Here is a 21179-nt window from a genome sequence, read left to right on the forward strand (position 1 = left end):
AAAATTTAGAACTACAAGTTTTGAAATTACAGAAACCATCAGCACTGCTGGAATTCATTAGCCATTTTCCAGCCATTTCTCAGTGAGAATTCACCTGCAAAAGCTTATGGACTCCTCTCCAACCGATAAATGGTTTCTTAAGACCAGAGCTGAAGTACAAAGTGTAGGAGTGTTAATAATGCTGCTTTAGACATCTTTTACTTCAAATGGAGGAGCAAAGACAATTCAGCATATTACAGGAGGAGTCAACTCATTTGCAAGAAAAAAGTACCTATGAATCTTGATGCATAGACTAAACGGTATTCTTCCCACTGGATTTGAATCCAGGCTTTGACGTTGCAGAGAGACTAATAAATATTGAAGCAAGATACAAAACAAGCAATTACACTGAACCAAATGCAAAAAAATGTGAGATGTTTTTTTCCCCAATGTGTATAAATTATGCCCAAGACTTATTTCAGCACTTTGTAAAAGATAATTGGCATTCTCTTGGGAAGTGACAGTTCCAAGCACGTCAGTACATTAAATTGGTGGGTGATGGATTTTCTGTTCTACTTCATATTAAATTATAAGTACACTAAACTGGTGCACTACAGGCTCACAATGCAAGCAAATGACCTTAGGAAAATTTTCAGCCCATTTAATATAATAAAAAAGAGAATATGTATGTGAATTTATTCTAAGTTTCGTGGACTCTTTCTTTTTCTCTTTCACAGTGTCACCAACTACATCAGTATGTGTTCATGAAGTCTGTGAGTGGTCAGAATGGTACGATGGGAGTTTGCAAACCCCTGGCTATGATGGTGGAGATTTTGAAACCTTTAATGACTTGAGAGCTAAAGGTTATGATGTCTGTAAAGCTCCACGGGCTGTTCAATGCAGAGCAGAGAAATTCCCTAATATACCACTGAAAGACCTTGGCCAAAAAGTAGAATGCAGTACAACAGCTGGGCTTATATGTTATAACAAAGACCAAATTTCAACAATGTGCAACAATTATGAAATCAGAATCTTATGTTGCGTTTTTGTACCATGCTCTTCCACAACACATTTCAGCATGTCAACACCAATCACAATTCCACCTAACAGCACAGAACCATCAAGTTCAACTGAAGAAACTACACCACTTTCAACCACTACAACATTACCAGTTACTACAACTTCTGAAAGTACACCATTCACACCTTCAGCCACTGAAGAAACAACCACAAGTACAACGACAAAGACAATTCCTGTCACCACTTCTCCTTCAACAACTCCACTATGCATTAAAGAAGAATGTCACTGGTCAATGTGGTATGACGTCAGTTATCCAGGGTCCGGATACGATGATGGAGATTTTGATACAATTCAGAACATTAAAAAAAAGGGATACAAAGTCTGTGATAACAGAAAGGCTGTTGAATGCAGAGCAGTAAGGTTCCCGAATACACCATATCCCCTCCTGGAGCAACACATAACATGTAATACAGAAGAAGGGTTGAAATGCTACAATAAAGACCAACTACCACCCATCTGCTACAACTATAAACTAAGATTTAAATGCTGTACAACTGTAACAGTACCGTGTGAGACACCTACAGCGCCCCATATAACTCCTCAACAATCTAAAACAACTCCGATATTTACAACAACTCTAAGTATATCATCCACAGAAGAAACAACAACACCACACATAGAAACCAAACATAAGACAACTACAGTATCAACAACTCCACCAGAAACAAAACATATTCAAACCAGAACTACACGACGACCAACAACACACACCCTATATGAAAAAACGACAATGACAACCTCAAGCACCACTACGCTGACCACTACCCCATACTTCCCCACCACAACCTCCACCACCCCACAGCACACTCCTCCCTGTGAACCCGAAGCGTGCTCCTGGAGCGAGTGGTTCGACGTCGACTTCCCCTCCTCGGGGCCCAGCCAGGGAGACTTCGAAACCTACCAGCACATCCGCGCCGCCGGGAAGGAAGTCTGTCAACATCCAAAGGAAATTGAGTGCCGGGCGGAGGACTACCCCGACCTTTCCATCCAAACCGTCGGACAGGTCGTGCAGTGTGACGTCCGCTTTGGACTGGTGTGCAAGAACGAAGACCAGAAGGGCAAATTCAAGATGTGCCTCAACTACAAGATCCGTGTCTTCTGCTGCACCCCGAACTACCACTGCCTAAGCACCACCCCCTCCTCCACCACCAGCCCCACCACCATCACCACCCACACAACTCCAGCCTCCACCACAGTCACGACCTCCACCTCCTACCCCTCCACCACGCTGCCCACCTCCTCAGAAACCACATCGCAAACCTACACCAGCACCACCAGTCCCACACCGACCACTACCCCATACGTCCCCACCACGACCTCCACCACCCCACAGCACACTCCTCCCTGTGAACCCGAAGCGTGCTCCTGGAGCGAGTGGTTCGACGTCGACTTCCCCTCCTCGGGGCCCAGCCAGGGAGACTTCGAAACCTACCAGCACATCCGCGCCGCCGGGAAGGAAGTCTGTCAACATCCAAAGGAAATTGAGTGCCGGGCGGAGGACTACCCCGACCTTTCCATCCAAACCGTCGGACAGGTCGTGCAGTGTGACGTCCGCTTTGGACTGGTGTGCAAGAACGAAGACCAGAAGGGCAAATTCAAGATGTGCCTCAACTACAAGATCCGTGTCTTCTGCTGCACCCCGAACTACCACTGCCTAAGCACCACCCCCTCCTCCACCACCAGCCCCACCACCATCACCACCCACACAACTCCAGCCTCCACCACAGTCACGACCTCCACCTCCTACCCCTCCACCACGCTGCCCACCTCCTCAGAAACCACATCGCAAACCTACACCAGCACCACCAGTCCCACACCGACCACTACCCCATACGTCCCCACCACGACCTCCACCACCCCACAGCACACTCCTCCCTGTGAACCCGAAGCGTGCTCCTGGAGCGAGTGGTTCGACGTCGACTTCCCCTCCTCGGGGCCCAGCCAGGGAGACTTCGAAACCTACCAGCACATCCGCGCCGCCGGGAAGGAAGTCTGTCAACATCCAAAGGAAATTGAGTGCCGGGCGGAGGACTACCCCGACCTTTCCATCCAAACCGTCGGACAGGTCGTGCAGTGTGACGTCCGCTTTGGACTGGTGTGCAAGAACGAAGACCAGAAGGGCAAATTCAAGATGTGCCTCAACTACAAGATCCGTGTCTTCTGCTGCACCCCGAACTACCACTGCCTAAGCACCACCCCCTCCTCCACCACCAGCCCCACCACCATCACCACCCACACAACTCCAGCCTCCACCACAGTCACGACCTCCACCTCCTACCCCTCCACCACGCTGCCCACCTCCTCAGAAACCACATCGCAAACCTACACCAGCACCACCAGTCCCACACCGACCACGACCCCATACGTCCCCACCACGACCTCCACCACCCCACAGCACACTCCTCCCTGTGAACCCGAAGCGTGCTCCTGGAGCGAGTGGTTCGACGTCGACTTCCCCTCCTCGGGGCCCAGCCAGGGAGACTTCGAAACCTACCAGCACATCCGCGCCGCCGGGAAGGAAGTCTGTCAACATCCAAAGGAAATTGAGTGCCGGGCGGAGGACTACCCCGACCTTTCCATCCAAACCGTCGGACAGGTCGTGCAGTGTGACGTCCGCTTTGGACTGGTGTGCAAGAACGAAGACCAGAAGGGCAAATTCAAGATGTGCCTCAACTACAAGATCCGTGTCTTCTGCTGCACCCCGAACTACCACTGCCTAAGCACCACCCCCTCCTCCACCACCAGCCCCACCACCATCACCACCCACACAACTCCAGCCTCCACCACAGTCACGACCTCCACCTCCTACCCCTCCACCACGCTGCCCACCTCCTCAGAAACCACATCGCAAACCTACACCAGCACCACCAGTCCCACACCGACCACTACCCCATACGTCCCCACCACGACCTCCACCACCCCACAGCACACTCCTCCCTGTGAACCCGAAGCGTGCTCCTGGAGCGAGTGGTTCGACGTCGACTTCCCCTCCTCGGGGCCCAGCCAGGGAGACTTCGAAACCTACCAGCACATCCGCGCCGCCGGGAAGGAAGTCTGTCAACATCCAAAGGAAATTGAGTGCCGGGCGGAGGACTACCCCGACCTTTCCATCCAAACCGTCGGACAGGTCGTGCAGTGTGACGTCCGCTTTGGACTGGTGTGCAAGAACGAAGACCAGAAGGGCAAATTCAAGATGTGCCTCAACTACAAGATCCGTGTCTTCTGCTGCACCCCGAACTACCACTGCCTAAGCACCACCCCCTCCTCCACCACCAGCCCCACCACCATCACCACCCACACAACTCCAGCCTCCACCACAGTCACGACCTCCACCTCCTACCCCTCCACCACGCTGCCCACCTCCTCAGAAACCACATCGCAAACCTACACCAGCACCACCAGTCCCACACCGACCACGACCCCATACGTCCCCACCACGACCTCCACCACCCCACAGCACACTCCTCCCTGTGAACCCGAAGCGTGCTCCTGGAGCGAGTGGTTCGACGTCGACTTCCCCTCCTCGGGGCCCAGCCAGGGAGACTTCGAAACCTACCAGCACATCCGCGCCGCCGGGAAGGAAGTCTGTCAACATCCAAAGGAAATTGAGTGCCGGGCGGAGGACTACCCCGACCTTTCCATCCAAACCGTCGGACAGGTCGTGCAGTGTGACGTCCGCTTTGGACTGGTGTGCAAGAACGAAGACCAGAAGGGCAAATTCAAGATGTGCCTCAACTACAAGATCCGTGTCTTCTGCTGCACCCCGAACTACCACTGCCTAAGCACCACCCCCTCCTCCACCACCAGCCCCACCACCATCACCACCCACACAACTCCAGCCTCCACCACAGTCACGACCTCCACCTCCTACCCCTCCACCACGCTGCCCACCTCCTCAGAAACCACATCGCAAACCTACACCAGCACCACCAGTCCCACACCGACCACTACCCCATACGTCCCCACCACGACCTCCACCACCCCACAGCACACTCCTCCCTGTGAACCCGAAGCGTGCTCCTGGAGCGAGTGGTTCGACGTCGACTTCCCCTCCTCGGGGCCCAGCCAGGGAGACTTCGAAACCTACCAGCACATCCGCGCCGCCGGGAAGGAAGTCTGTCAACATCCAAAGGAAATTGAGTGCCGGGCGGAGGACTACCCCGACCTTTCCATCCAAACCGTCGGACAGGTCGTGCAGTGTGACGTCCGCTTTGGACTGGTGTGCAAGAACGAAGACCAGAAGGGCAAATTCAAGATGTGCCTCAACTACAAGATCCGTGTCTTCTGCTGCACCCCGAACTACCACTGCCTAAGCACCACCCCCTCCTCCACCACCAGCCCCACCACCATCACCACCCACACAACTCCAGCCTCCACCACAGTCACGACCTCCACCTCCTACCCCTCCACCACGCTGCCCACCTCCTCAGAAACCACATCGCAAACCTACACCAGCACCACCAGTCCCACACCGACCACGACCCCATACGTCCCCACCACGACCTCCACCACCCCACAGCACACTCCTCCCTGTGAACCCGAAGCGTGCTCCTGGAGCGAGTGGTTCGACGTCGACTTCCCCTCCTCGGGGCCCAGCCAGGGAGACTTCGAAACCTACCAGCACATCCGCGCCGCCGGGAAGGAAGTCTGTCAACATCCAAAGGAAATTGAGTGCCGGGCGGAGGACTACCCCGACCTTTCCATCCAAACCGTCGGACAGGTCGTGCAGTGTGACGTCCGCTTTGGACTGGTGTGCAAGAACGAAGACCAGAAGGGCAAATTCAAGATGTGCCTCAACTACAAGATCCGTGTCTTCTGCTGCACCCCGAACTACCACTGCCTAAGCACCACCCCCTCCTCCACCACCAGCCCCACCACCATCACCACCCACACAACTCCAGCCTCCACCACAGTCACGACCTCCACCTCCTACCCCTCCACCACGCTGCCCACCTCCTCAGAAACCACATCGCAAACCTACACCAGCACCACCAGTCCCACACCGACCACTACCCCATACGTCCCCACCACGACCTCCACCACCCCACAGCACACTCCTCCCTGTGAACCCGAAGCGTGCTCCTGGAGCGAGTGGTTCGACGTCGACTTCCCCTCCTCGGGGCCCAGCCAGGGAGACTTCGAAACCTACCAGCACATCCGCGCCGCCGGGAAGGAAGTCTGTCAACATCCAAAGGAAATTGAGTGCCGGGCGGAGGACTACCCCGACCTTTCCATCCAAACCGTCGGACAGGTCGTGCAGTGTGACGTCCGCTTTGGACTGGTGTGCAAGAACGAAGACCAGAAGGGCAAATTCAAGATGTGCCTCAACTACAAGATCCGTGTCTTCTGCTGCACCCCGAACTACCACTGCCTAAGCACCACCCCCTCCTCCACCACCAGCCCCACCACCATCACCACCCACACAACTCCAGCCTCCACCACAGTCACGACCTCCACCTCCTACCCCTCCACCACGCTGCCCACCTCCTCAGAAACCACATCGCAAACCTACACCAGCACCACCAGTCCCACACCGACCACGACCCCATACGTCCCCACCACGACCTCCACCACCCCACAGCACACTCCTCCCTGTGAACCCGAAGCGTGCTCCTGGAGCGAGTGGTTCGACGTCGACTTCCCCTCCTCGGGGCCCAGCCAGGGAGACTTCGAAACCTACCAGCACATCCGCGCCGCCGGGAAGGAAGTCTGTCAACATCCAAAGGAAATTGAGTGCCGGGCGGAGGACTACCCCGACCTTTCCATCCAAACCGTCGGACAGGTCGTGCAGTGTGACGTCCGCTTTGGACTGGTGTGCAAGAACGAAGACCAGAAGGGCAAATTCAAGATGTGCCTCAACTACAAGATCCGTGTCTTCTGCTGCACCCCGAACTACCACTGCCCAATCAGCACCACCCCCTCCTCCACCACCAGCCCCACCACCATCACCACCCACACAACTCCAGCCTCCACCACAGTCACGACCTCCACCTCCTACCCCTCCACCACGCTGCCCACCTCCTCAGAAACCACATCGCAAACCTACACCAGCACCACCAGTCCCACACCGACCACTACCCCATACGTCCCCACCACGACCTCCACCACCCCACAGCACACTCCTCCCTGTGAACCCGAAGCGTGCTCCTGGAGCGAGTGGTTCGACGTCGACTTCCCCTCCTCGGGGCCCAGCCAGGGAGACTTCGAAACCTACCAGCACATCCGCGCCGCCGGGAAGGAAGTCTGTCAACATCCAAAGGAAATTGAGTGCCGGGCGGAGGACTACCCCGACCTTTCCATCCAAACCGTCGGACAGGTCGTGCAGTGTGACGTCCGCTTTGGACTGGTGTGCAAGAACGAAGACCAGAAGGGCAAATTCAAGATGTGCCTCAACTACAAGATCCGTGTCTTCTGCTGCACCCCGAACTACCACTGCCTAAGCACCACCCCCTCCTCCACCACCAGCCCCACCACCATCACCACCCACACAACTCCAGCCTCCACCACAGTCACGACCTCCACCTCCTACCCCTCCACCACGCTGCCCACCTCCTCAGAAACCACATCGCAAACCTACACCAGCACCACCAGTCCCACACCGACCACTACCCCATACGTCCCCACCACGACCTCCACCACCTCACAGCACACTTCTACCTGTGAACCCGAAGCGTGCTCCTGGAGCGAGTGGTTCGACGTCGACTTCCCCTCCTCGGGGCCCAGCCAGGGAGACTTCGAAACCTACCAGCACATCCGCGCCGCCGGGAAGGAAGTCTGTCAACATCCAAAGGAAATTGAGTGCCGGGCGGAGGACTACCCCGACCTTTCCATCCAAACCGTCGGACAGGTCGTGCAGTGTGACGTCCGCTTTGGACTGGTGTGCAAGAACGAAGACCAGAAGGGCAAATTCAAGATGTGCCTCAACTACAAGATCCGTGTCTTCTGCTGCACCCCGAACTACCACTGCCCAATCAGCACCACCCCCTCCTCCACCACCAGCCCCACCACCATCACCACCCACACAACTCCAGCCTCCACCACAGTCACGACCTCCACCTCCTACCCCTCCACCACGCTGCCCACCTCCTCAGAAACCACATCGCAAACCTACACCAGCACCACCAGTCCCACACCGACCACTACCCCATACGTCCCCACCACGACCTCCACCACCCCACAGCACACTCCTCCCTGTGAACCCGAAGCGTGCTCCTGGAGCGAGTGGTTCGACGTCGACTTCCCCTCCTCGGGGCCCAGCCAGGGAGACTTCGAAACCTACCAGCACATCCGCGCCGCCGGGAAGGAAGTCTGTCAACATCCAAAGGAAATTGAGTGCCGGGCGGAGGACTACCCCGACCTTTCCATCCAAACCGTCGGACAGGTCGTGCAGTGTGACGTCCGCTTTGGACTGGTGTGCAAGAACGAAGACCAGAAGGGCAAATTCAAGATGTGCCTCAACTACAAGATCCGTGTCTTCTGCTGCACCCCGAACTACCACTGCCTAAGCACCACCCCCTCCTCCACCACCAGCCCCACCACCATCACCACCCACACAACTCCAGCCTCCACCACAGTCACGACCTCCACCTCCTACCCCTCCACCACACTGCCCACCTCCTCAGAAACCACATCGCAAACCTACACCAGCACCACCAGTCCCACACCGACCACTACCCCATACGTCCCCACCACGACCTCCACCACCCCACAGCACACTCCTCCCTGTGAACTCGAAGCGTGCTCCTGGAGCGAGTGGTTCGACGTCGACTTCCCCTCCTCGGGGCCCAGCCAGGGAGACTTTGAAACCTACCAGCACATCCGCGCCGCCGGGAAGGAAGTCTGTCAACATCCAAAGGAAATTGAGTGCCGGGCGGAGGACTACCCCGACCTTTCCATCCAAACCGTCGGACAGGTCGTGCAGTGTGACGTCCGCTTTGGACTGGTGTGCAAGAACGAAGACCAGAAGGGCAAATTCAAGATGTGCCTCAACTACAAGATCCGTGTCTTCTGCTGCACCCCAAACTACCACTGCCCAATCAGCACCCCCTCCTCCACCACCAGCCCCACCACCATCACCACCAGCCCCACCACCATCACCACCCACACAACTCCAGCCTCCACCACAGTCACGACCTCCACCTCCTACCCCTCCACCACGCTGCCCACCTCCTCAGAAACCACATCGCAAACCTACACCAGCACCACCAGTCCCACACCGACCACGACCCCATACGTCCCCACCACGACCTCCACCACCTCACAGCACACTTCTACCTGTGAACCCGAAGCGTGCTCCTGGAGCGAGTGGTTCGACGTCGACTTCCCCTCCTCGGGGCCCAGCCAGGGAGACTTCGAAACCTACCAGCACATCCGCGCCGCCGGGAAGGAAGTCTGTCAACATCCAAAGGAAATTGAGTGCCGGGCGGAGGACTACCCCGACCTTTCCATCCAAACCGTCGGACAGGTCGTGCAGTGTGACGTCCGCTTTGGACTGGTGTGCAAGAACGAAGACCAGAAGGGCAAATTCAAGATGTGCCTCAACTACAAGATCCGTGTCTTCTGCTGCACCCCGAACTACCACTGCCCAATCAGCACCACCCCCTCCTCCACCACCAGCCCCACCACCATCACCACCCACACAACTCCAGCCTCCACCACAGTCACGACCTCCACCTCCTACCCCTCCACCACGCTGCCCACCTCCTCAGAAACCACATCGCAAACCTACACCAGCACCACCAGTCCCACACCGACCACTACCCCATACGTCCCCACCACGACCTCCACCACCCCACAGCACACTCCTCCCTGTGAACCCGAAGCGTGCTCCTGGAGCGAGTGGTTCGACGTCGACTTCCCCTCCTCGGGGCCCAGCCAGGGAGACTTCGAAACCTACCAGCACATCCGCGCCGCCGGGAAGGAAGTCTGTCAACATCCAAAGGAAATTGAGTGCCGGGCGGAGGACTACCCCGACCTTTCCATCCAAACCGTCGGACAGGTCGTGCAGTGTGACGTCCGCTTTGGACTGGTGTGCAAGAACGAAGACCAGAAGGGCAAATTCAAGATGTGCCTCAACTACAAGATCCGTGTCTTCTGCTGCACCCCGAACTACCACTGCCTAAGCACCACCCCCTCCTCCACCACCAGCCCCACCACCATCACCACCCACACAACTCCAGCCTCCACCACAGTCACGACCTCCACCTCCTACCCCTCCACCACGCTGCCCACCTCCTCAGAAACCACATCGCAAACCTACACCAGCACCACCAGTCCCACACCGACCACGACCCCATACGTCCCCACCACGACCTCCACCACCTCACAGCACACTTCTACCTGTGAACCTGAAGCGTGCTCCTGGAGCGAGTGGTTCGACGTCGACTTCCCCTCCTCGGGGCCCAGCCAGGGAGACTTCGAAACCTACCAGCACATCCGAGCCGCCGGGAAGGAAGTCTGTCAACATCCAAAGGAAATTGAGTGCCGGGCGGAGGACTACCCCGACCTTTCCATCCAAACCGTCGGACAGGTCGTGCAGTGTGACGTCCGCTTTGGACTGGTGTGCAAGAACGAAGACCAGAAGGGCAAATTCAAGATGTGCCTCAACTACAAGATCCGTGTCTTCTGCTGCACCCCGAACTACCACTGCCCAATCAGCACCACCCCCTCCTCCACCACCAGCCCCACCACCATCACCACCCACACAACTCCAGCCTCCACCACAGTCACGACCTCCACCTCCTACCCCTCCACCACGCTGCCCACCTCCTCAGAAACCACATCGCAAACCTACACCAGCACCACCAGTCCCACACCGACCACGACCCCATACGTCCCCACCACGGCCTCCACCACCTCACAGCACACTCCTCCCTGTGAACCCGAAGCGTGCTCCTGGAGCGAGTGGTTCGACGTCGACTTCCCCTCCTCGGGGCCCAGCCAGGGAGACTTCGAAACCTACCAGCACATCCGCGCCGCCGGGAAGGAAGTCTGTCAACATCCAAAGGAAATTGAGTGCCGGGCGGAGGACTACCCCGACCTTTCCATCCAAACCGTCGGACAGGTCGTGCAGTGTGACGTCCGCTTTGGACTGGTGTGCAAGAACGAAGACCAGAAGGGCAAATTCAAGATGTGCCTCAACTACAAGATCCGTGTCTTCTGCTGCACCCCGAACTACCACTGCCCAATCAGCACCACCCCCTCCTCCACCACCAGCCCCACCACCATCACCACCCACACAACTCCAGCCTCCACCACAGTCACGACCTCCACCTCCTACCCCTCCACCACGCTGCCCACCTCCTCAGAAACCACACCGCAAACCTACACCAGCACCACCAGTCCCACACCGACCACTACCCCATACGTCCCCACCACGACCTCCACCACCCCACAGCACACTCCTCCCTGTGAACTCGAAGCGTGCTCCTGGAGCGAGTGGTTCGACGTCGACTTCCCTTCCTCGGGGCCCAGCCAGGGAGACTTCGAAACCTACCAGCACATCCGCGCCGCCGGGAAGGAAGTCTGTCAACATCCAAAGGAAATTGAGTGCCGGGCGGAGGACTACCCCGACCTTTCCATCCAAACCGTCGGACAGGTCGTGCAGTGTGACGTCCGCTTTGGACTGGTGTGCAAGAACGAAGACCAGAAGGGCAAATTCAAGATGTGCCTCAACTACAAGATCCGTGTCTTCTGCTGCACCCCGAACTACCACTGCCCAATCAGCACCACCCCCTCCTCCACCACCAGCCCTACCACCATCACCACCAGCCCCACCACCATCACCACCCACACAACTCCAGCCTCCACCACAGTCACGACCTCCACCTCCTACCCCTCCACCACGCTGCCCACCTCCTCAGAAACCACATCGCAAACCTACACCAGCACCACCAGTCCCACACCGACCACGACCCCATACGTCCCCACCACGACCTCCACCACCTCACAGCACACTTCTACCTGTGAACCCGAAGCGTGCTCCTGGAGCGAGTGGTTCGACGTCGACTTCCCCTCCTCGGGGCCCAGCCAGGGAGACTTCGAAACCTACCAGCACATCCGCGCCGCCGGGAAGGAAGTCTGTCAACATCCAAAGGAAATTGAGTGCCGGGCGGAGGACTACCCCGACCTTTCCATCCAAACCGTCGGACAGGTCGTGCAGTGTGACGTCCGCTTTGGACTGGTGTGCAAGAACGAAGACCAGAAGGGCAAATTCAAGATGTGCCTCAACTACAAGATCCGTGTCTTCTGCTGCACCCCGAACTACCACTGCCTAAGCACCACCCCCTCCTCCACCACCAGCCCCACCACCATCACCACCCACACAACTCCAGCCTCCACCACAGTCACGACCTCCACCTCCTACCCCTCCACCACGCTGCCCACCTCCTCAGAAACCACATCGCAAACCTACACCAGCACCACCAGTCCCACACCGACCACGACCCCATACGTCCCCACCACGACCTCCACCACCCCACAGCACACTCCTCCCTGTGAACCCGAAGCGTGCTCCTGGAGCGAGTGGTTCGACGTCGACTTCCCCTCCTCGGGGCCCAGCCAGGGAGACTTCGAAACCTACCAGCACATCCGCGCCGCCGGGAAGGAAGTCTGTCAACATCCAAAGGAAATTGAGTGCCGGGCGGAGGACTACCCCGACCTTTCCATCCAAACCGTCGGACAGGTCGTGCAGTGTGACGTCCGCTTTGGACTGGTGTGCAAGAACGAAGACCAGAAGGGCAAATTCAAGATGTGCCTCAACTACAAGATCCGTGTCTTCTGCTGCACCCCGAACTACCACTGCCTAAGCACCACCCCCTCCTCCACCACCAGCCCCACCACCATCACCACCAGCCCCACCACCATCACCACCCACACAACTCCAGCCTCCACCACAGTCACGACCTCCACCTCCTACCCCTCCACCACGCTGCCCACCTCCTCAGAAACCACATCGCAAACCTACACCAGCACCACCAGTCCCACACCGACCACGACCCCATACGTCCCCACCACGACCTCCACCACCTCACAGCACACTTCTACCTGTGAACCCGAAGCGTGCTCCTGGAGCGAGTGGTTCGACGTCGACTTCCCCTCCTCGGGGCCCAGCCAGGGAGACTTCGAAACCTACCAGCACATCCGCGCCGCCGGGAAGGAAGTCTGTCAACATCCAAAGGAAATTGAGTGCCGGGCGGAGGACTACCCCGACCTTTCCATCCAAACCGTCGGACAGGTCGTGCAGTGTGACATCCGCTTTGGACTGGTGTGCAAGAACGAAGACCAGAAGGGCAAATTCAAGATGTGCCTCAACTACAAGATCCGTGTCTTCTGCTGCACCCCGAACTACCACTGCCCAATCAGCACCACCCCCTCCTCCACCACCAGGCGTACCACCATTACTACCACATCTGTACCATGTTGCACCAGCACTTCTTCTACCCCTGTATCAACAACGTGTTTCTGCAAAATTGGGGATGTTATTTTTTCACCTGGTTAGTTTTCATATTATTATCAGTTTTTATATCTCGTATTTAATGCTTTTGCTTATTTTTCATCACAATTTTCCTAATATTTATTTTAATATCTTCACAAGTTTTACTGGGAAATATTGTAGTGCTGTGTTGAAATTTTGAGCTTTTTTTAATCTGTTGTTTTTTTTTTCCCCTTTGTATCTTACTGTATTTTCTTTTTTTCCTTCAGGTGATGTGATTTATAACAGAGTGGATAGTGATGGATGTAGATTTTACGCCCTCTGTAGTCCAACGTGTACAGTTGAGCGACACACTGTTTATTGTAACGTTACTACTCCTATAACTACTACTTCCCCTGAATGGTCTACTTTAACAACATCAGTTCCTCTGCCTATCACGTCTGGAAGAGTTCCTTTTCATGGTTGTGTTTCTGCTGCTTACCCTCCTCTACAGGTATGTAGTTTCTGTGTTATGATTGTTGAAATAACATCAGTGTTTTGTTGTTACCAGAAAGGAACATTTTGCAGTCTTTAAACCTTATATGTGCAGATTGCCAGAATAATTGTTGCTAGTGATATATACATGACATAACATTTTTATGTGCTTTCTTTATAATTTTTTTCATACTGAGAACCAAGCTGCAATAACGTTTTCTAATTACTTTAGTGCTACTAAAACACTTCCTGATGCACTGCATTGCATAAATAACAAACCTTCTTACTTAAATAATAGAGAAAATTTTCTTGTGCATTTTGTTTCTTCACTAAACAGAAAAATTTAAGCTACTGTTGAGGCTTGTATCTGTTTCTGTTCTCCTACCCTCTTACCTGTACTTCTGTACACATTCTTCTGATAGTGTTGGTCTGTGCTGGTAGTGAAGTACAGTATACATAGCTAGTATAAAGGTCATCAGGTTCCTTAACCTAAGACCTATCCCCCCAAACCTCAGAAGAGCTCCTCATGCAGAAGAAATAGCTGGAATTAAGGTTCCCACCTCCTTTTAGCATAAAAAAAAATGTGTAGAATATTGACAACCTTGTACTATCAGTGAAGATTTTCATTTTAGCCTTTCCTTCAGATTTGGAAAACAAAGCAGTTTCTTATCCTCCATATCATGGTCAGAATTATGAATACCTCTGGTCAACATTACAAATCATTAGTACCACAAATTGAAGAGAAGTAACACATATTAATTTCTTTTCCAACACCACTGTTACTGGAAGCACTGTACCATTAAACTAAAAATATGAGTAAAGTTCATATCTGCTTGTAAACTCCTGTGACAGCAATTTTTGTTAATTTTGCAGCCTGGACAAAGATACAAATTATCCAACTGTACAGAACTCATCTGTAAGGGAGACAACAAGGTAGAAGTAATTCCAATGCACTGCCCACCTGTAAAGGAAATTACCTGTGCGAACAAATATCCGGCAATACTGGTACCTGATGAAAATGGCTGCTGTTACCACTATGAGTGTCAATGTAAGCACCAGTAGATTAAGGAATAACCTTTTTTGAAAAAATCAAAACTTTGCACAGATTATATGGGCATTTTGTTTTCTTTGACTTGCTCTGTAAGTAGTAGTATATTCACTTCAGTTTCTAAATTCTTTCTTCTACACTAATTTTCATGTTAATCTTCTAAATATTTTCTCTCTACCAGGTGTGTGCAGTGGATGGGGTGATCCCCATTATATTACTTTTGATGGAATCTACTATACTTTCCTCGAAAACTGCACTTACGTCCTAGTGAAACAGATTGTACCTAAATATGACAACTTCCGTGTTTACATTGACAACTATTACTGCAATGCAAGAGATGGACTTTCCTGCCCTAAATCCATTCTTATTTTCTACAAATCTGCAGAAGTGGTGCTGACCCGTACACTCATGAATGGTGTGATGACCAATGTGGTAAAATACACATTCTTTATTTCTCTATTTTTGCAAAAAAGAAATAAGGTCTATAGGCCTTACTGATTCTCATTTGAAATACAGTCTGTTAGAATATCATAACATGGAGGTGATGAGGGCAGAGGTTATTATCAGGAAAAAAAAAGATTACATCAGTTTCTAAGAAAAAAATGTCAGAAACAGCATAGCACTACGCAGATATGAATATATTATGTGCATGTATGTGTATATATAAATAACACTAGGAAACAAACTAATAGAGCTGATAGAGAGAGAAGAAGGAAAGAATGCTTACACTGGTGCTTGACGCATGTTTCATGAAAGCTAGTACATTGTGCCATTCACTTATGTAAACAAGCACATTATGAAGCAACACAAATGTAAATCACAAGCATGGCTCCTCTCTCCTGGTGAAGATGGGTATGTATCCCTTATCAGATGGATGACTAGGGACTGCTTCCTCTGCACAGGGAACTTCAGGCAGCAAACAGGCTGGGACATGATTCCCCCTCCAATTCCCTGCTGGGAAGAGAGGTATAGCTAAAAAAAAGTGGTGACCGGGGGTGTCACTTCACTTTTGTAATCCTAAACTAGTGCTGGCAAGCCAGTGAAAACAAAAAGTCCATCCCACTGTTACACTGGGGAATTTATGAGTCGATTAGAGAACACAAAGATGTGGGAGGAAAAGTTTGTCTTAATATACGCTTTCCCCCTACAGAGCCATGCCAAGTTCTCCTTACCTACAGTCAGAAAAGCATGCTGAAACAATTAGTCCGGTGATTCCCTGTGAAAGAAAACAGTAACTGACAGTTTTAACTGTTACTTTATCCCAATTCAATGAGTAGAAATTTGCAGAGTAATTTCTGACAAAAAGTTATTACGCAAATATGTCCACCTTCATTAGCTCATATAAGATACAGGCTGCAAATGGAACAGCTTAGATTAACGAATAAATATGACCACTACATAAAACTGGCACCAGGGACATTTGACTTGATTTTGAATTCAGACAACTCTTCCAGTGCCAAGCAACATGTAGTATAGGGACAGTGTGATTTTGCAGCAAAGTTATTATGGAATAATGGCAGGAATATTTCTGTAGTTAAAGAAAACTACCACTCATTTTCATATGAAAAATGTTTACAATTAACAAAATTATGAGGGATACAAAAAAAATACTTGGATTTCGAATGCTATGCATTAGCACACCATCTGCACAAACACAGCACATAGAGGACACCGATTATTATCACACTGTAGCAATATAGTAATATAAGCTGAGATATTAATGCATATATATGCTGATATTTTTATGTCAATGGGCATTGGATGTGATGCACAACAATATGGAGTTATGCATGATTATGAAGATTAGAAAATACATTATTTAAAACAATCAGGCAGAAACAGCACTTATTCTGAAGTTGTGGTTTTTTTTTAACCCTGCATTCAGATGTACTTCAACCAAAAGATTGTCAAACCAGGCTTCAAAAAAGATGGCATTACTTTCTCCACACTTGGCATCAATATGATTGTTGAAATACCAGAGATTGGTGCAACCATCACCTTTAGTGGGATGATTTTCTCGGTGAAACTCCCATATAGCAAATTTGGCAACAACACCGAAGGACAGTGTGGTAAGACAGATGCACTAATTGGAGGTGGGACTCTTTCCCCACCCTACCGTGGTTATTCTCACCCACTCTGGCTATGCAGTCTCATGACTGACAGAAATTTTTAAACAGCAGTAAAATGGAAACGAAAACAGTTCTGCTCTTCTGTAGGATCAAAAGCTCAATAATTCAGCAACCTGATTTTTTTCTTTGGGTCTGTGGTTTTAAGGTTTGTTCGTTTTTCCCTAACCTAAGTTAAAGTTCATATAACTGTAAAGAAAGCACTCCCTATGAAGCAAGGCACCTTATACATTTCATGAGTACATCACGTCTAAACGTGATATCAGTACAATAATGTATTGTGCATCTCTGATGTAGCTTATGAGACTTACATAGCTTGTCTCTTCCAGGAACATGTACAAATAATAAATCAGATGAATGCCGCTTACCAAGTGGTAAGATTATTTCTTCCTGTCCCCAAATGGCTTATCACTGGATCGTTGATAACAACAAGTCATGCCATGGAGTACCAATAAAACCAGGCGTAACCACACCTCCACCAAAGCCTCACTGTGAAAAGCCTCATCTCTGCAAGCTTATCTGGAGCAAGTAAGAAAAAACCTGAATGAATTCACTCTTTCTAGACAAAACTGTCTGAGTATCTTACAAGAAGAGCAAGAACTATAGCCCTAGCATGTGATAATAGCTGAAAATGTCAGCTTAATGGCAGGATAAATACAGTAAAAGGCCTTTGCAAAAGAAACGGCTCTTCTTTAATGACTTGCATGCCAAAGATAACTGAACCAGGAGAGGTGAAGTCAGAAAATCAGGCATGCAGCAAGCACTAAAATCCATACTCCCTGGGTTACAATCTCACAGATTTATGTTATCTTCCTTCCTACCTTCCAGGGTATGCTCACTCACTCTTAGTTACACCTTTAAGTAAAGACTGAACTCTAAATTTGAAGTAGGCCTTCAGTACGAACCATAAAGAACCTGGTCACCAACCAGGTTAACAGAGCAGACAGAAACGTCTCAGCCAAAAAGCATCCTTCATTCTTTGTACATTCTATGTAAAACATGGAGCTCCAAAAGCACAAAGGCTTGTTTCCTGCCGTATTTCCTATACTTGTGTGAGCTCTGACAAGAGCTTTTTTTCAGCTGGGTCACTTATAAAGGCCCTCTTACGCATGCTTGCTGTAGTGTCTAATAAGTAATGAGCTATTGTATGTGCAATTTTTCTATCTCTTGGCTACTTTTATCATCCACTTTTCCTCAATCAGATGCAGTTGCCTTGTTCATTAAATTTCTGATGTCAGACTGATGAAAAGTTGTGTACACATACAGAAACACTATGACCATTAGCCTCTTTAAAAAAAAAAAACAAAACAAAACAAAAAAAAAAAAACAAAAAAAACAAACCAGAGCTTCAAATTTCCTAACCTCTCCTTTCCTGACTTTATTGGCCATTCTTAGGGTTTTGTTTCTTGTAATACACTCCTTCCTGAAGCAGAGTCACGTGCCATTAACTGGGAAGTGCTGGATTTTATATAATGACTGGTTAACATAAAAGGGGTTTGGTTTCTTCTCTGTCTGCAGGATTTTTGCAGAATGCCATGCTGTGATACCACCAGAACCATTTTTCGAAGGCTGTGTTTTTGATGGATGTCGCATAGCCGATGAATCCATGCAGTGTTCCAGTTTGGAGATGTATGCTACAGAGTGTGCTGCTAGAGGTGTCTGCATTGACTGGAGAGGAAAGATCAACAATACATGCCGTAAGTATTGCAGAACTCAGAAATGTGTGAGAGAAATGGTAGTAATTAGTGTTTTATTCAGTAAACACATCTTACATCTAACACTTGACTACTGTCTACAAAAATACAGCGATGTCCTTACAGAAGCTGCAGATGAAGAAGGCAAAACTGTAGTCACTTTTGCTGCAAAAATGCATCTACTGTGAATTTTTGATCTTTTTTCTTCTTTTTCCATACAGCATACAACTGTCCAGCAGGCATGGTATACAAGCCATGTGGGCCCATTAATCCTGCTACCTGTGACCCACGGTATGGAAAGACAAAAAAACCCCACCCCAAAACAATGGCTTATATATTTTTTTTCTATTTTTACCTATCTACTTTCCTTAGAAAATGGAGTTACTTCATAATGAAATGTTTCTTGAATTTGGATAATTTATTCAAGATTAATAAATATCAATCAGCTCCATGAATATGCACTTCCTGTTGCACTTCAGAAAATGTAAATTCTTTTGTCTCCCTTGTATCTGACATGGCAACCTTCTACATATCCTGCTCTCTCTCCTGCTTCACCGCAAAAACGTTGTACTCAAATACATATATTCCTCCCACTCTAGCTTTGTTGAGCGTCCTGGCTATGGAGTAACTGAAGGATGTTTCTGTCCCGAAGGAATGACACTTATGAGTGAAGACAGTAACGTCTGTGTCTCTGAATGTTGTAAGTGATCTGTAGCTAGTTTGGGGAATAAAGAGAAATCAGGATTGATAGTCAGGAGGCCTGTCTTCTACTGCTGTCTTCTACATGGGCAAATCATGGGCAAATCAGCCTCTTTAAGCAACTTTAGTCTCCCCATCTAAAAATCAAATAATAATCAATATTACCTTTTTTCCATCTTCCTTCCTTACATGAGACCTACCAAGATGGTAGAAATCTACATTTCAGAAGAACTAGTCTGCATATTCATTTCCTTGTTAGTTTTATCTTCACAGTATTTCTATTTGAAACTGAACAAATTTACTCCTTTATGTCAGTTTTCAGTGGTGTAAATCTCCATTTGTTTTCTTTTTTTTTTTTTTTTTCTTTCCAGCTTGTAGGGAACCAAATGGAGTATCCAGATGGGTGAGTATCGCAATCAATGTGGTTTATCAAGCACAGACAAGTGAAGCAAGAGGATATTTAATGTTTCACAACAACAGTTTTGCTTAAGTTGGGGGAGACTTTAGTTTTTTTTTTCAAATGTTCGTTCCCCTTTAGTGTTAAAAATAATTACGAGTGCCAGAGCAGAAACCACATTACTCCCTAAGAAATTTAACAGAATGTGATGGGATATTCTTTCAATAACCATCACCTCACATACTGAAAAAAAAAGAAAAAAAAAAATGAAAGAGAAAAAAAGAGATAGATGGTAGTAGTGGAACTTTGGCATATGTGCTTCTTTTATTTCCACAAATTTGGCTCACTAAAGTTATTAGAGAATAAGGGACAGATGGATAACAAAGTTTACCTGTTGTTGATAATGTTGATAGTCTGCATTCTTAGTTCCTCAGCTGCATACAAATTATAGAAATTTCTCTCTGTAACCTAATGTGCAAATGAGTATGGCATATGATAATTTCTTATTCAAAAATGCATGCAAAGCTCAATCACTTCTCCTTTAAAGCTCTTGTATCCCTCATACTAACACTACTAATAAATAGGAAGCGATAGCTGTGTGAACATGCTCAGAACCTTCAGTGGCCTCCAGTATCTTCCCTTAATTAGCTTTAGTTCAAGGGTTTCTTATAGAATCTAAAATTACTAGAAATATAAAAAGGCTTATGTACAGGTATCACTGTATCCATTAAGAAGTCAACTAGAAACAAATAGAATTATTTTGGTTTGAATTTATATATAAATTTTTATATAATTTTATATATAATTTTTTTCTTCCATTTTTTTTTCCTTTTTCTTTTTTATATAGCCAGGAGAAAAATGGACAAAAGATTGCCAGGACTGTGTCTGTGACAAGAACACTCTTAAAGTGCACTGTACAAAACACAAATGTTCTCTGACACAGCAGGTATTTTGTGATGAACCAGGTTACATGCCTGTTCAGATACAGATACCAGAAGATCCATGCTGTAGCAGGACTGAGTGCTGTAAGTACTGTCTTAGTTCTTTATCATGGGGAATATACTATATTCATTTTGGGGAACTACAGCAATAATTCCTCATTTTTTCTATAATTTACATTGATTTCATAATGCTTTTCTCCCTCATCCCACTTCTTAGGACCTTCTTGCAGAGCATTTACTGGATGCCTGAAGAGAACAAATTTAAAGATGAAAAGATTTTACATAGTTACACACAGAAAAGTAACTGG

At 49.7% G+C, this 21179-nt stretch overlaps 1 protein-coding gene and 1 long non-coding RNA gene across 2 annotated transcripts in view; both read left to right on the top strand.

Annotated features, from left to right (window-relative positions):
* LOC309593139 (mucin-5AC-like) overlaps positions 1 to 19022 on the top strand; it is a gene marked incomplete at both ends in the record, with an annotated part of 95829 nt that extends 76807 nt beyond the window's left edge. The window contains 25 exons of the mRNA XM_082317295.1: positions 717 to 2117; positions 2418 to 2648; positions 2949 to 3179; positions 3480 to 3710; positions 4011 to 4241; positions 4542 to 4772; positions 5073 to 5303; positions 5604 to 5834; positions 6135 to 6365; positions 6666 to 6896; positions 7200 to 7430; positions 7731 to 7961; positions 8265 to 9026; positions 9348 to 9578; positions 9882 to 10112; positions 10947 to 11711; positions 12036 to 12266; positions 12567 to 12797; positions 13119 to 13553; positions 13762 to 13985; positions 14840 to 15014; positions 15196 to 15446; positions 16900 to 17083; positions 17470 to 17668; positions 18659 to 19022. Coding sequence (XP_082173421.1) covers positions 717 to 2117; positions 2418 to 2648; positions 2949 to 3179; positions 3480 to 3710; positions 4011 to 4241; positions 4542 to 4772; positions 5073 to 5303; positions 5604 to 5834; positions 6135 to 6365; positions 6666 to 6896; positions 7200 to 7430; positions 7731 to 7961; positions 8265 to 9026; positions 9348 to 9578; positions 9882 to 10112; positions 10947 to 11711; positions 12036 to 12266; positions 12567 to 12797; positions 13119 to 13553; positions 13762 to 13985; positions 14840 to 15014; positions 15196 to 15446; positions 16900 to 17083; positions 17470 to 17668; positions 18659 to 19022 — 8225 coding nt within the window. The remainder of the gene's footprint in view (positions 1 to 716; positions 2118 to 2417; positions 2649 to 2948; positions 3180 to 3479; positions 3711 to 4010; positions 4242 to 4541; positions 4773 to 5072; positions 5304 to 5603; positions 5835 to 6134; positions 6366 to 6665; positions 6897 to 7199; positions 7431 to 7730; positions 7962 to 8264; positions 9027 to 9347; positions 9579 to 9881; positions 10113 to 10946; positions 11712 to 12035; positions 12267 to 12566; positions 12798 to 13118; positions 13554 to 13761; positions 13986 to 14839; positions 15015 to 15195; positions 15447 to 16899; positions 17084 to 17469; positions 17669 to 18658) is intronic.
* Positions 19023 to 19460: 438 nt separating this feature from the next.
* On the top strand, positions 19461 to 20859 carry LOC309593050. Its single transcript, XR_014228712.1, has 3 exons — positions 19461 to 19534; positions 19905 to 19936; positions 20778 to 20859. It is a non-coding gene; the product is annotated as an uncharacterized lncRNA (long non-coding RNA).
* Positions 20860 to 21179: the final 320 nt, after the last annotated feature.

This window comes from Platalea leucorodia (genome assembly GCF_965183815.1).
Source record: "Platalea leucorodia genome assembly, chromosome: 7".
NCBI classification, from domain to species: domain Eukaryota; kingdom Metazoa; phylum Chordata; class Aves; order Pelecaniformes; family Threskiornithidae; genus Platalea; species Platalea leucorodia.